At 39.6% G+C, this 16298-nt stretch overlaps 1 protein-coding gene across 6 annotated transcripts in view; it reads left to right on the forward strand.

The window, feature by feature from the left end:
* The window catches only part of DBF4 (DBF4 zinc finger), a 40096-nt gene that overhangs the window by 9410 nt on the left and 14388 nt on the right, over positions 1-16298 (forward strand). For all 6 annotated transcript variants that reach the window (XM_039523527.1, XM_039523530.1, XM_039523525.1 and 3 more), the window contains exons 4-9: positions 8477-8671; positions 9966-10016; positions 10590-10659; positions 10826-10902; positions 12546-12576; positions 12861-12903. In XM_039523527.1, the coding sequence (XP_039379461.1) occupies positions 8477-8671; positions 9966-10016; positions 10590-10659; positions 10826-10902; positions 12546-12576; positions 12861-12903 (467 nt within the window). The remainder of the gene's footprint in view (positions 1-8476; positions 8672-9965; positions 10017-10589; positions 10660-10825; positions 10903-12545; positions 12577-12860; positions 12904-16298) is intronic.

The raw sequence follows: 16298 nt of genomic DNA on the forward strand, positions 1-16298 counted from the left end.
CCATTGTGGGATTCATGCAACTCCTGTGTAAAACAAAAAACCCTTACTGTCTTTTGCTGTCTCCATTTCCTCTCTTCCTGTTTGTTTCCTATCTCTGTGTGTCCTGTTTTTACTCCTTCTTCCTTGCCTCCCTCTCTTCAACCCCTCTGCCCCTGTAAGCTTGCACCAAAATACACAGGACTTTGTTATTTTAGGCCCCAATCCTGCAAAGGTTTATGTGTGTGCTTAAATTTATGCATGTGAATAGTCATTAACTTCAGTGGAACTACTCATATGTGAAGTTAAGCATATTTGCATGATTTGGGCCATAATTTACAATCTAAAAAAACCACCAGCAGCATGGAATCATTATGACATAATTCAAATAATCACATTAACTTTTACTCTAATACTGTTGTCATTCTCTTCCCCCACCTGCCCCTGCAGTAATCCTCTTGTTGTTGCTATTCTATTCTTAGTGTCATATCTAGACAGTGGGGCTAAGTTTTGCTTTCTATTATTATACTTGTAAGAATTTGGATTGACTTAATGGCATCAGTGGAATTGCTTCTGATTTACAGTGTATCTGAGAGCAGAATTGGCCATCAGATCATAAACTGTTCAGGTCAGGGGCTGGCTTCTTTCTAACTGAGAAGCACCATGCACACCGAAAGCACTGGATACATTTGTATCTAGTCAGATGCATTGTGCATGCTTTACAACAACATTTGGAAAGTCAAAGTTGGTTAGCACTTTTTGGAAATTAACATAGCAATTATTTGATCGCACAACTGCATTGTCGTGGGATCCAGATTTCAACCTTTTAGAATATGATCGAAATCTAAATTTAAATAAATGTCATTTCCAAAGAATGCATTAATTAAATATTTGCAAATACTCTATTGAACTCTCAATTAATTATGATAAATTCTGTGAAATCCTACTAAATCTTTTTTAATCCTCTTACATTTTTAGTCTGAAGAAACAATTTGCTCCAAGCTCAACACAGGACATAGCTTTGACACAGAAAGCTATGGAACTCCACGTAAAAGTTGGATTAGTTGAATTTGTATAAAAGAGCGTTGGCAGTTAAAATGTTTCCATTCCCTATAATTGCAGCAGTTGATAGGAGCTGCTTACCACGTCTGCTTTTCAGAAAGTTATAATGGCTACAGTTGTGTGAACTAATAGGAGCCTACTGGGAAACTGTCAACTTGAATTGTGTTATATTGGTTATTGCAAGTTTCGTTGTTGTATGAAATTGCTGTGAAATTTCATCCCTAATAATGTGATTTCAACTTGAAGGGGTCCCTTTGAATTTAACAGTATAATCTTTTTCTCTTCTTTCTTGTCCTTCTCTCCAATCCAGAACTTTTAAAATTATTTTTTGGGAAGGATAAGTGCACAAGCAAGAGAAATGAAATGGGTATTATTTCTGTACTGCTATTCTTAGGGAAGCAGCATGGTCCCAATTTTGTGAGATGTTTTGTGCTCTCAACTCCAGTTTACAGGTGTGATTTTTTTGCTACTGTCTGTGGGTGTGCACTTGAAGTAAGTAGCTCTTTGCCGTCTGCTTGGGACTTAACTATCTTGAGCAGTTTTGTATCATCTGCAGTTTTTGCAACCTCACTGTTTACCCCTTTTTCCAGATCATTTATGAATGTATTGAATAGGACTGATCCCAGCACAGACCCCTGGAGGACACCACTATTTACCTCTCTCCAGTCTAAAACTGATGATTTATACCTATCCTTTGTTTCCTATCTTTTAACCAGTTATCTGTCCATGAGAGGACATTCCCTCTTATCCCATGACAGCTTACTTTGCTTAAGAGCCTTTGGTAAGGGACCTTGTCAAAGGCTTTCTGAAAATCTAAGTACACTATATCCACTGGATCCCCCTTGTCCACATGCTTGTTGACCCCCTCAAAGAATTCTAGTAGATTAGTGAGGCATGATTTCCCTTTACAAAAACCACATTGACTCTTCCCCAACAAATTATGTTAATCTATGTGTCTGACAATTTTTTTCTTTACTAATACAATTATGTATACTCATTATTTTCTTTATACTTCTCAAATCGCAATTCTGTAATCTCATTTTATAGCAGTTTGAATTCTTCTATTCAGAAATAGTTACAGGTAGGCCATTATAAATTGTACTACTTTTATTTTACAATTATGCACAAAACCCTCACATTAAAAGAACTTTATTAAGATTAGAAAGTCAAGCACTCTAAAGATAGGAAATGCAAGAAGTAATGTTGCCTGTGCAAACTTAATTTAGCCTGTTTGCACATATGCATTATGATAGTCTTTAATTATGTGATCAAATTTTTGTATATGGCCACAGCATCATTCAGTGCATCCAATGAATGGTTCTCACTTAATGAGCAGCTACTCAATAATTTGTTTTATCCTTACTGTTCAGTGTGAGGTCATCCTTATTCACTGCACAGTATTCAAATCCTGCTCTGAAGACAGAATTATTCATTTCGTCATGGGCTTTTGAATGGTTCTTATCACTGTGGTATCGGAGGGCTTCATACTTAAGGCTAAGATTTTTCTCACAGAAGTAATGGAATCTGTGACTTCTAGAGACCTCTGTGACATTTTCCGCTTCATCCCCGGGCCAGTGGTGCCTCCTGCAGCTCCCAGCCACCATGTGTGGTGAAGGGGACCCCAGAGCCTCAGCAGCTCTGGGTACTGGACCCTCATAAGAATGGCCGTACTGGGTCAGACCAAAGGTTCATCTATCCCAGTAACCTGTCTACCAACAGTGGCCAATGCCAGGTGCCCCAGAGGGAGTGAACCTAACAGGTAATGATCAAATAATCTCTCTCCTGCCATCCATCTCCACCCTCTGACAAACAGACGCTAGGGACACCATTCCTTACCCATCCTCACTAATAGCCATTAACGGACTTAACCTCTATGAATTTATCTAGTTCTCTTTTAAATATTGTTATGGTCATAGCCTTCACAACCTCCTCAGTCAAGGAGTTCCACGAGTTGACTGTGCACTGTGTGAAGAACTTCCTTTTATTTGTTTTAAACCTGCTGCCCATTAATTTCATTTGGTGGCCCTTAGTTTTTGTATTATGGGAACAAGTAAATAACTTTTCCTTATTTACTTTCTCCACATCAGTCATGATTTTATATACCACTATCATATCCCCCCTTAGTCTCCTCTTTTCCAACCTGAAAAGTCCTAGCCTCTTTAATCTATCCTTATATGGGACCCGTTCCAAACCCCTAATCATTTTAATTGCCCTTCTCTAAACCTTTTCTAATGCCAGTATATCTTTTTTTGAGATGAGGAGAACACATCTGTATACTGTATTCAAGGTGTGAGCATACCATGGATTTATACAAGGGCAATAAGATACTCTCCATCTTATTCTCTATCCCCTTTTTAATGATTCCTAACATCCTGTTTGCTTTTTTGACCATCGCTGCACACTGCGTGGACATCTTCAGAGAACTATCCACGATGACTCCAAGATCTTTTTCCTGATTCGTTGTAGCTAAATTAGCCCCCATCATATTGTATGTATAGTTGGGGTTATTTTTTCCAATTTGCATTACTTTACATTTATCCACATTAAATTTCATTTGCCATTTTGTTGCCCAATCACTTAGTTTTGTGTGATCTTTTTGAAGTTCTTCACAGTCTGCTTTGGTCTTAACTATCTTGAGCAGTGTAGTATCATCTGCAATTTTTGCCACCTCACTTTTTACCCCTTTGTCCAGATCATTTATGAATAAGTTGAATAGTATTGGTCCTAGGACTGACCCTTGGGGAACACCACTAGTTACTCCTCTCCATTCTGAGAATTTACCATTTATTCCTGCCTTTTGTTCCCTGTCTTTTAACCAGTTCTCAGTCCATGAAAGGACCTTCCCTTTTATCCCATGACAACTTAATTTACCTAAGAGCCTTTGGTGAGGGACCTTGTCAAAGGCTTTCTGGAAATCTAAGTACACTATGTCCATTGGATCCCCCTTCTCCACATGTTTGTTGACCCCTTCAAAGAACTCTAATAGATTAGTAAGACACGATTTCCCTTTACGGAAACTATGTTGACTTTTGCCCAACAATTTATGTTATTCTATGTGTCTGACAATTTTATTCTTTACTGTTGTTTCAACTAATTTGCCCAGTACTGATGTTAGACTTACCGGTCTGTAATTGCCAGGATCACCTCTAGAGCCCTTTTTAAATATTGGCGTTACATTAGCTATCTTCCAGTCATTGGATATAGAAGCCGATTTAAAGGACAGGTTACAAACCATAGTTAATAGTTCCGCAACTTCACATTTGAGTTCTTTCAGAACTTGGGTGAATGCCATCTGGTCCCGGTAACTTGTTACTGTTAAGTTTATCAATTAATTCCAAAATCTCCTCTAGTGACACCTCAATCTGTGACAATTCCTCAGATTTGTCACCTGCGAAAGCCAGCTCAGGTTTGGGAATCTCCCTAACATCCTCGGCAGTGAAGACTGAAGCAAAAAATCCATTTAGTTTCTCCGCAATGACTTTATCGTCTTTAAGCGCTCCTTTTGTATCTCGATCATCCGGGGGCCCCACTGGTTGTTTACCAGGCTTCCTGCTTCTGATATACTTAAAAAACATTTTGTTATTACCTTTGGAGTTTTTGGCTAGCCGTTCCACAAACTCCTCTATGGCTTTTCTTATTACACTCTTGCACTTAATTTGGCAGTGTTTATGCTCCTTTCTATTTGCCTCACTAGGATTTGACTTCCACTTTTTAAAGTAAGTCTTTTTATCTCTCACTGCTTCTTTTACGTGGTTGTTAAGCCACAGTGGCTCTTTTTTAGTTCTTTTACTGGGTTTTTTAATTTGGGGTATACATTTAAGTTGGACCTCTATTATGGTGTCTTTGAAAAGCGTCCATGCAGCTTTCAGGGATTTCACTTTAGTCAAAGTACCATTTAATTTCTGTTTAACTAACCCCCACATTTTTGCATAGTTCCCCTTTCTGAAATTAAATGCCACAGTGTTGGGCTGTTGAGGTGTTCTTCCCACCACAGGGATTTTAAGTGTTATTTTATTACGGTCACTATATCCAAGCGGTCCTGTTATAATTACTTCTTGGACCAGCTCCTGTGCTCCACTCAGGACTAAATGGAAAGTTGCCTCTCCCCTTGTCGGTTCCTATACCAAGAAGCAGTCATTTAAAGTATCGAGAAATTTTGTGTCTGCATTTTGTCCTGAGGTGACATGTTCCCAGGGATAATTGAAATCCCCCACTGTTATTGAGTTCTTAATTTTGATAGCATCTCTAATTTCCCTTAGCATTTCATCGTCACTATCACTGTCCTGGTCAGGTTATCGATAATAGGTCCCTAATGTTATATTCTTATTAGAGCATGAAATTACTATCCATAGAGATTCTATGGAACATGTGGATTCACTTAAAATTTTTACTTTATTTGATTCTAATTTTCTTTCACATATAGTGCCACTCCCCACCCCACCCCCACACGACCTGTTCTGTCCTTCCGATATGTTTAGTACCCCGGAATGATTGTGTCCCATTGATTGTCCTCAGTCTACCAGGTTTCTGTGATGCCTATTATATCAATATCCTCGTTTACCACGAGGCACTCTACTTCACCCATCTTCTTATTTAGACTTCTAGCATTTATTTACTGGCACTTTAAGAGCTTGTCACTGTTTATTTGTCTGCCCTTTTCTGATGTGTCCTATTCTTTATGTGAATGTTTCTCGTCTGATCTGGCCCTTACATTATTCTCTTCCATCCTCTCCTTCTGATTAAAACCTAGAGAATCTCTATCAATAGTCTCTCCTCTAAGAGAAGTCTCTGTCCGATCCACGTGCTCCTCTGCAGCAGTCGTCTTTCCCCCATCTCTTAATTTAAAAACTGCTCTACAACCTTTTTAATGTTTAGTGCCAGCAGTCTGGTTCCATTTTGGTTTAGGTGGAGCCCATCTCTCCTGTTTAGGTTCCCCCCATCCTAAAAGTTTCCCCAGTTCCTAATGAATTTAAACCCCTCCTCTCTACACCATCATCTCATCCACGCATTGAGACGCTGAAGCTCTGCCTGCCTACCTGGCCCTGCGTGTGGATCTGGGAGCATTTCTGAGAATGCCCCCATAGGGGTCCTGGATTTCAGTCTCTTCCTTAGCAGCCTAAATTTGGCCTCCAGGACGTCTCCTACCCTTCCCTATGTCATTGGTACCTACATGTACCATGACCACTGGCTCCTCCCCAGCACTACACATAAGTCTATCTAGATGCCTCAAGAGATCCGCAACCTTCGCACCAGGCAGGCAAGTCACCATACGATTCTCCCGGTCATCACAAACCCAACTATCTATGTTTCTAATGAGCAAATCTCCCATTACTAACACCTACCTTTTCCTAGTGACTGGAGTTCCCTCCCCCAAAGAGGTAACCTCAGTGCGAGAGGATACCCTAACACCATCTGGAAGGAGGCTCCCAACTATGGGACGGTTTCCCTCTGCTCCTGTTGACTGGTCTACTTCCCTGGGCCTTTCATCCTCCTCAAAAGCGCAGGGGCTGACTGACCGGAGGTGGGATAATTCTACAGTGTCCTGGAAAGCCTCATCAACATACTTTTCTGCCTCCTCCAGTTCCACCACCCTGGCTTCCAAAGCCCGTACGCTATCTCTGAGGGCCAGGAGCTCCTTGCATCAAATGCACACATACGCCACTCACCCACAGGACAGGTAATCATACATGCTGCACTCAGCGCAATAAACTGGATAGGCCCCACTCTGCTGCTGGCTTCTGCCTGCATTCTCTCCTACAGCTACCTAAGTTAAAGGGTTTTGTTTAAATCAAGAAGTTTTGAATATAGTTTAGTTTACAGGTTTTAAAGAACGGCCAGTGAACCTTGCCCCCTTCCAAACTCCCTTGTGAAACTCCCTGTTAGCAGCCCTGGTCACAGAGGCCACAGGGCTCATCCACAAACTCTGCAGATCCCCCTGGCCCCTGCATGGATCCTGGGAGATAAGCCAGAGGCCAGGATCATCCACTCAAAAGCCTCTATTATCACTCTGTGTCCCTGGCAGCCCACTCACTCCCTGGTCTCTCCCTGACTATAGGGAATCCCCTTAAATAGTCATTTTCATCATATAGGGCACTCCCTGGAAAAGATAATACAGTCCCAGCCTTAAATATTTTCCATTGAAACAGCCACTGATGAGGGTTTTGGTATCATCATCAGAAACTTCTTGCAATTCCAAAATACCATGTATGGTGCTTAGATACCACAGCAACTGATGATTTAGAAAAACATTAAGATAGATAGAGACTTGTTAATTTTGTTACATCCTGAATTTCTTCAGCTGTGTGGTGCTGGAATCATGTACCTGACCCTCCTCCCTACCCACTTTGTCACAGTTATTTTTAGTAAAAATCAGGGACAGGTCAAGGGCTTTCGTGAATTTTAGTTTATTGCCCTCCTTCTATATCCTTTCCCATCCCCACTGGTTCCCAGTCCTCTTGTCCAGACAGTCCCACCATCCAGGCTCTTTGACAATCTCATTCTCCTTCCCAGCCCATTCTTCCCTGGCTCCCAGCCTGGCTCCCAGTCTCCATGCCCAGCTGGTCTCTATCTCTTCCAACCCAACTCCCAGGCCCAGTTTCCCAGTCCTCTCCTCCTGCCAGCCTCCAATCCCAATCTCCCCAAAACCCTTCAGGCTATTTGTCCCAATCTCCAATTAGACACACCCCAATCTGACTCTTGCGTTCAAATCAGGCAGCTTTTTTCCTCCATGCTGCCTGGCTGTTAGCAGGGAGGGCATTTAAGGTGCAGGAAAGGCAGGGTCCCTCATTTAAGTTTTGGGGACCATCCCCTGGGCCATAGTAGCCCAGAGCTGCAATTGCAGAGATAGTCCTACTCCAGCCCCCTGCAGCATTGGACTGCAGCATGTTTATTAAGGACAAAATCTTCAGGGAATTTAGTCCCAAAGTTTGGTAAGTTTCTACTGAGCATGTGTGAACTGTGATTGTTCAGAATCTTAGAATTTAGCTAATTTGGGCAGATTTTCATGGGGATGGCAAAATGCACATACCAGACACAATGGTCACCCTGGCTAACTGTCAAGTCCCTGCTCCAAAACAAGAGGGTGCTAGAACTACTCAAGAAGGAGTTGCATGGGCAAAACTTATTTTTCTTTAACCTCATTCTTTGAAACTGTTCAATTGTTTTGAGAAATTCAGCATGAGGCAAGCAATTTTGGAAATTTTCAGCCTGAATTATTAAAGTTTGTCAAAGTTACAAGCAACTGAAAACTGTGTTTTATAATGGGAAGGGTCATCACCCTTAATTATAAGCAGTACTACCCACTAATTTCGCTGTTAATGCAGCATTTTCTAAACTGCAGTTAAGAAATGTAAGGATATTTTATTGTTTCTTGGTTGGTTAAATAAATTGAAGAGCATATGATTGAGATAATTACTCACTTTTTTTCTTTTAAATTTAGAGAGTGGAGGGATTTCTTAGCAAAGATATCAGCTATCTGATTTCTAATAAAAAGGAAGCAAAATTTGCTCAGGTTCTTGGACAAATTTCTCCAGTCCCAAGCCCAGGATCTGCACATACGGGCGGAAATAGTTCACCTCATCCCAGTAGCAGAAGAGATCGACATGATGGAAATTCATTTAAGATGGTGGATACAGTACGTTTCTTGATTAAAAATGTTGCAAATCCATGTGCATCCTACTCTACCTGCTCATATGATCGTCCCTTATTTTGTTTTCTAAAGGCTGTGTAAACTGTGGAGCTGAGATTGACTTGTTTCAACATAACAAACATAGTTTGAACCAGTTTAAAACTAACTCTGATAGTTGAATATGGCTTAACCTGCCTAAGATAGAGTGTGTTTCCCCAAAATAAAGGCCAAATATTGGCTCTTTCCTTACTGAAGCCAACCACGTTTAAACCAAATTTTTGAAAACTGTTTTCTAGCATAGAGTGGCAGACTGCTTAAACAGCAATATCATTAACAACTTTGAAACAGTGTAATTTAAAATGGTTCAGAACACAGTTTGATCCCTAATGTGAACAAGACCTGCAGTGACATTTGCCAACATTCTTTAGAAACCCAGGCATTGCAGCTACATATGTAGAGCCTTTTTAACATCATACTACATGATTTTGCTAGTGGAAAGATTTTGTATGATACAGTCAACCCACTTTCACTATTTTATCAACACTTTGTTGGCTCTAATAGAGGACATGAAAACTGGTAACACTGATTAACCACATTTTTGTGTTTTCAGTATTTGCTGATTTATTTTCTGTAATTGATCTTCCCAAAAAAATCCAGAAATCAAAGAAATTTCACAGTCCTAACACTGAACAACTGTGGCCATGAAAACATTCATAAATTCAGGATTTTCAAAATCATATTTGACCTATAGGGTGAGGTTAATTCTTTGCTATGTGTCCCTCCTGCTTGGAGGTGACTTAGAATTTTTGGAATCTGAAATATATGAGTGTTCATAAAGTGATATCAGTCCTTGCCAGTAGAGGGCTAATATGGCAATACCTTCTCTAGAATTTCACCCAGGCTGTTGAGATGGTCCTGTGCCAAAATTTTGTCCCTTAAAACATATTGCTAGTAATTCTCATGAAAGTGGTCTTTCAATATTGCAAACCATTAACAGTGAAAATACTGAGCTTTTAGCCATATAGATCCCAACAGCAAAAAGAGTGCTGATTTTCAGCATCTGATTGATGAATGAAAATTGATAGAAAATGATAGCATGTTAAATAATGCAGATTAACACATGATGGTTATAATATACGGTATTTTGTTGGTTTAATAGAGGTATTTGACCACAACCTTTAACTTAAATTTGTACAAAAAGCTAATTTCTAACATAAAAAGATAACTCCCCTTATGTTTCACTGTCTGAAATGAGCACTAATGTGTTGCATACAATAAGCAAAGTTTCTTTTAATTTTAGGTACGTTTGAGTAGAGGAAAATCTTTAGTTGAAAAAGCTATCAAAGAACAGGTAAGCTGAGCAGTCCGTAAATTTGGATTTAATAAAGAATATTACTCTCTCGCTATTCTGAATGGTAGTGAACATCAGCAGAAGTAGAGTGATCTAAGGGAAAATACACTGATGGGAAGTACAGCCAGATGTGCTGTGCTGTTTGTCACCAGCACACTGTACCTTCAGGACTTGTTGCAAGACTCACCTGTTTTTCCATTATTTCCTGGAGACTTCAGGAAGAAGAGAGAAGATCTGTTTTTAAAGGTTTATGACTAATAATTGATATTTTATCAAGGTCTATGCATTTCCTGTAGTTAGTACACATAGACATTGTGTGTATATATATGAATAAATTCAGCAGTTTCAGGATTCCCAGTTGATAAATCATATAACAATGTGAACAACATGGGCTTTATGGAAACCAAATGTCTTCTGGGTGGAAAGATGCTGTGACATGATTGTGAAGGCAGTTGACGCAAGTGAAAGTCATCCTTTTGGCAGGAAACTGCGGAAAAAGATCATGTCTTGCTTTACATCAAATCTTTAAAGGTATTGCTTTTATTAAATATTAATAATGCTTACTGTTTGCAGGAATTAATCCCTTCAGGTAGTATACTATCCAATGCCTTGAGTTGGGGAGTGAAAATACTTCATGTTGATGGTAAATATATTTGTTTTATAAACTTTTAATCAAAACGTGAAATTTATTTTAATTAAATCACTGACAAGATTTGCTATTTTTCAAAAGTATTATTAAGAACAACAAATAACTTCAAGCATTAAAAAAAGCAGTTTGGCTAAATATCAATTCTCTCCTTTTTTGAAAGATATTAAAAATTATCTTGAGCAAAAGAAAAAGGAGCTCTACCTGATCAAGAAAGCAAGCATTTCAGTCAAAGACGTGGTAAGTGAGTCCTTTCTAACTTAATGAAATAATTATTAGCAATGACAAACAAATATTGTAGGTGAGTTAAATATTTCTTCCCAAGATGCTGGTTGATTTTATTTAAATAAACTCATGAGTAAGAGTTTATGTATTAATTTTCTGATAACTGATATTTCTTTTGGGCCCTCAGTAATTTTTTTAAACCAAATCAGTTTAAAAATCAGAAGGGAAATGCTTGCTATGTTTGACGAGCATCATTTTTTTAAGATAAATTTGTAATATCCTTAATCTCTTTATTAATATCCTTAGTCTCTCTAGTTCACCGCTCTGAAAAAAGGAGGGCTAGGAGCCAGTAGCTGTAAAGTTTCTGAAAGGCCCATTCCCTGTGCACCAAGCTAGAGTAGACTGGGGACTGCTCTAACTTACTCTGTTTACTAAGGGTCCCACAAGCCAGAAAATTGGGATATTGTCATGCCTTAAGGGTATACCAACCATGGCCATCTTTCCCCTGCTATGGATGTGCAAGACCCTCAACTTTTATGCCACTGAAGGATCCCAGTTGAATTGGGTTATCTTTCCAGGACGAGATAAGCAGTAAAGATCAAAGTGATGATACTACGTAGAAAAATTTGGCCTACAAAGTGTGACTCTTCCCAGATTGCATAGCAAAAGTCTCCTGGTTCCCAGTCTTTTCACTGGAGTACAGTGTCTTCAAGTTACTCCAAGTGTGGTGTAGAGCCAGCATATAACTATTTATTGGTCCCCCAGTTCCTGGTTTATGATCTGTGTAACTCTATTAAGGCAACTGTTGTTTGGCTGGTAGCTTTATATTTTTAATTAAGGCAGTGAATTTTTATAGATGCCCAGTCCAACTGATCTGTAGTATGTAAATAGCAGATAATACTGTACATGCTGCCCTGGAATTCAGTGCAAATTAACTTTTTGGAGCCACTTGGAAGCCTTTGCTGAATCTCATGAGTGTATCAGTTTTCCTTTCCAGGTCTCATAATGGCCTGATATTTTTCAGTAATACAAAATGTAATGTTGACTCAGTATCTTGCCACATTCCAGGTAGTCTTAAGTAGAGCTACAACTTGAAGATGTTAGGGAATCTGAGTATTTGGTTTTTATCCAATAAATGCAAGGACTTAATATTTTGAAATTCGTAAATATTTCCTGTAGTATAGCCCTGATTTGCTAAAATAACATGGAATAACCATGTCACTTTTAATCACACAAATTAGTAACATTTTTATGCAAGGAGCCATAAATGTTATGAAACCAATAAAGTTGCCTCCTACAATTTTAAACAGCATTTTTACCTGTTGTTGTTATCTCCATTTATAATAAAACAGTATTGCAAAAATACAATGAATATCCATCAGCCAGTTTTCACATGGGTTTTTACCATTATGGTTATGAGGAAACACTGAAATTTTATTCATTTGTTAAAAAATTACTCTTGAATAGCAGAATTTTGCAAAGCTGCAATATTTCTTTGAGAAATAGACATGACAGATTTTCAGAATATTCATGTGCCTAATTTGCATATCAGTTAATCATGATTTCACACAAACGTGCACACACAGTTTTAGAAATCTTCCACTAAATGTTGAAGTTAAATAGAAACAATATTCAAACTTTTTTTTTCTTTTAACTAGGGGAAACGATGTGGTGGTCAGAAATCAAAAAGTAAGTATTTTGACACTTGTTGAGGTTTCTACGTTGTCTTGTTTTCTCAATACTGAAAAATGCATTGTTTGTCTGAGAAAGCATCCTTGGCATACTCTTAATCTAGTTGGCCTGAGAAAAGTGTACAAAAATATCTCATGGTAATGATAAGTTTATGGGCATATATTTAAAAAAAATCAGCTGGATGTCTGTCTGTACAAGTAATTTATTGTTATAATAAACAATAAGTTTATTGTTGGGTGGGGCAAAAGATTGTGATTTATTTATTTATTTCTGTTGAGCAGGTCGGCTGAAAAATCCATTTGTGAAGGTGGAAGACAGAACCTGGTAAGTGCTATTTCTGGATGGGAGGGGTTGCTGTTTTACTCTCTAATATGCTCAACAAACTGAATCATTTGAAAACACATGATAGTCTTTCTGGATGACTGATTGGATTACTGCTCCTTGGACTTGTTGACTTCAGATAAGAGGCTTTGGTGGTATAATCAACCTCCAGGAGAACCCAAAGTCTTTGATTGGAAGTGCATGTTTATTCAGTGAACTAGTGATAATGCATCACAGGCTGTATCTACATTACAAAATTTGGTCAACATAAGTTACATCATCTTACCTCCACCAACTTTTGTATATCGCTTGGGTGTGCATACATAGCTGTTTGTGTCAGCACTGCGCATTCTTATCACAAGTGGTTGCATCAGTAGTAAATGCAGTTTACCCCGGACAGGTTATCCCATTGTCCTGTGCCACCAACCAGGTCAATGCCTCGTGGGACATTTTCACTGTGTAGCTGCATACCAGCAATTTGCCCAGGGATTTCTGGGAACTAGGGGTCAAGTTCCCCCCGTGCAACTTTTTCCGTCCCATTATTTTTGCATCATTTTTAAAATTCCCAAATCCTGCCTGGCCTTTTCAATCTCTACCATCTCTCTGGTAGAAGCCTGGACCCTGCACAGCTCAGCACAATTCTAATAACCATTGCTAATTAGAGGATCCACAATTCTTTTGTATTTGTGGAACTTCAATTAATATTACTATAAGTGGTGGTATTGTGAGGAAGAGGAAATGTTCAAGGTTGATGAATGGGTAATGATGGACACAGAATAAAAATATCAGGTTGTTTCTGGCATTCATGGAGCAACTCCACCTGGTGGATGGTGCTTCTGTGCCTGAGAAACGAGCACTGAATGTTGGGATCATATCATAATGCAGATTTGGGATAATGAGCAGTAGCTGCAGAACTTTTGAATTCAATAAGCAATGTTCCTGGATCTGTGTGCTGACTTGCCCCAGCCCTCCAGTGCAGACATACCAGAATGAGAGTTGCATTGACAGTGGAAAAGCAAGAGGCAGTTTCGCTCTGGAAGTTTGCAACATCAGATTTCTATCAATCAGTGGCCAGTCAGTTCAGAGTTGGTAAATCCAGTGGGGTCCATTGTCATCCAAGAGTGCAAGGCCAATAAGTATATCTCACTGCACAGGACTGGGACTCTTGTCAATGTGCAGGAAGTAGTAGGTGGATTTGAAGCAATGGAGTTCCTGAACTAAGGTGCTGCATATCCCTTTTCTGGCAGCACCCTACCTGGCCAATGAATACATAAACTAAAAGGGGTACTTTTCCATGATTATGCCAGCCCTGGTGGAGTGGATTACCTGGAACGCTTCAATGACATCGGTGTGGGCTGGACAGGGAAAATATATGGTGCATATATCTTTTCAACGCAGGACTTTTCCAAAAGCTGCAAGATGGGACATTCTTCCCTGACTGGCACATTCCCACTGGTGATGTTGAAATGCCAACAGTGATTTTGGGGGACCCAGCCTACCCCTTGCTCCCTGTCTCATGAAGCTGTATGCTGGCCAACTCAAGAGCAGTGAAGAAAGTTTCAACCACTGACACAGCAAGTGCACGATGACTTTGAATGTGCTTTTGTTAGTTCAAAAGATTGCTGGCATAGTTTACTGACTAGAATGGATCTCAGTGATCTTAAGTTTAAAAAAAAAATGTATTGCATGCAAATAAACAGGAAACAAAGTTAAAGTGCAAATAAACAAGCATTTTGGCTCCACTGAATCAGGGTGATCATCACCTTTGTCTAGCTTGTCCTTCCGTCCATCCCTCCACAAACACAAGTCGACGCCACATTCTATTTTGTTGTGAGCACATTCTTTCCATTTCTGGCCAAAGAGTTTTGTCCAGCGTATTTTTGTTCTGCCCAGCAGTTGTTTGTGGTCTCTGGGTATCCAGTCTGTAATGTGAGCTGTCCACCTGGTGTTGTGCCTGCAGACTACATGACCCACGCATCTTCACTTTGCATCATACATTGCCTGCACTACATCGGTCACCTCTATACACCTTCTAATCTCCTCATTCAATATATGATCACGGAGCAATATCTTACACATTCACCTTTCCATTGCTTTCTGGGTGACAGCGAGTTTTTCTTCCTCCACTTTTGTCATTGACCAGCTGTCTGTTCCGTATATCATTGCTGGCAGAACAGTGGAGTTAAACAGTTCTTTATTTTCTTCATGGGCAGTTCATTATCCATTAGAGACATCTTTATTTTGTTGAAGCTTGCCCACCCTGCCTTTCACCTCCTACTGCATTCCCCTTCAAATGAGTTGTCTCTGCTCATTTGCTGATCCAGGTAAATATATTTGTCAACCTCCTTGATTTCTTTCCCATTTACAGTGATGATTCCTTCTGCACAATGCTCATTCCGCATCCACTTCATCTTTGACATGTTCACTTCCAACCCAATATCATGTGAAAGTGTTTGGAGTTACTGCAAGTTGATCTCCAGTTCTACTGTGTCCTTTGCCAATATTATGCAGTCATCAGCAAAGAGAAGATGTGTTAACTGTTCTCCATCACTTCTGATTCCTTCTTCCCAGGACAATTTCTTGAACAGCGACTCCGGTACTGCTGCAAACAGCTTCGGTGAGATTGTGTCAACTTGTCCGACTCCTCTGTATATAGTAATAATGCAGGGTACAGTGAATAATGTTATCTCTGTCAAGCAATTGCGATTAATTTCAGCAGGTCAGTGTACCTCGGATCGATTCCAGTTTCATTGAGCACATTGAGTACAGCGTTAATCTCCACTGAGTCGAATGTCTTTTTGTAGACGACAAATGCAATGCACAATGGTACTTTGTATTCCTTGCATTTTTCGATGAGCTGCTGAACTGAGTGGATGTGATCAATTGTCGAATATCCTGAGTGGAAAACAGCTTGTTCTCTGCTTCGTGCATTTTAAGATCCTTCTTAATCCGATTGAGTATGACGTGGGTGAAGACTTTATACACTTGTGAGAGGAGTATGATCGGATGGTAGTTGCTTAGTTCTTCTGGATCGCCTTTCTTCATCAATAGTATTGTTTTTGATTTCTTCCATACATCTGGAACACGCCTGCTATTGATGTGGATGGTGAACCATTGCGCCAATGCTTTGAAGAGAGTATCTTCCCCTGCTTTCAGATATTCTGGCCGAATATTGTCCACTCCGGACTCTTCCCTCTTTTTATTTTACGAACTGTGTATTCAGTTTCTTCCCACCTAATGTGGGGAACTTCTTCTGTAACCTGCTGCCTTTACGGTGTATGCTGGACATTGACCTGCGAGGAATAGAGATCATTGTAGAATTTTGTACATATTTCGTTCATCTTGCTCCTTTTGGCTGTCCTTTCACCATTTTCATCTTTCAGCACTGCCGGCATAAT

Source organism: Mauremys reevesii, linkage group 2, assembly GCF_016161935.1.
Source record: "Mauremys reevesii isolate NIE-2019 linkage group 2, ASM1616193v1, whole genome shotgun sequence".
NCBI lineage: Eukaryota > Metazoa > Chordata > Testudines > Geoemydidae > Mauremys > Mauremys reevesii.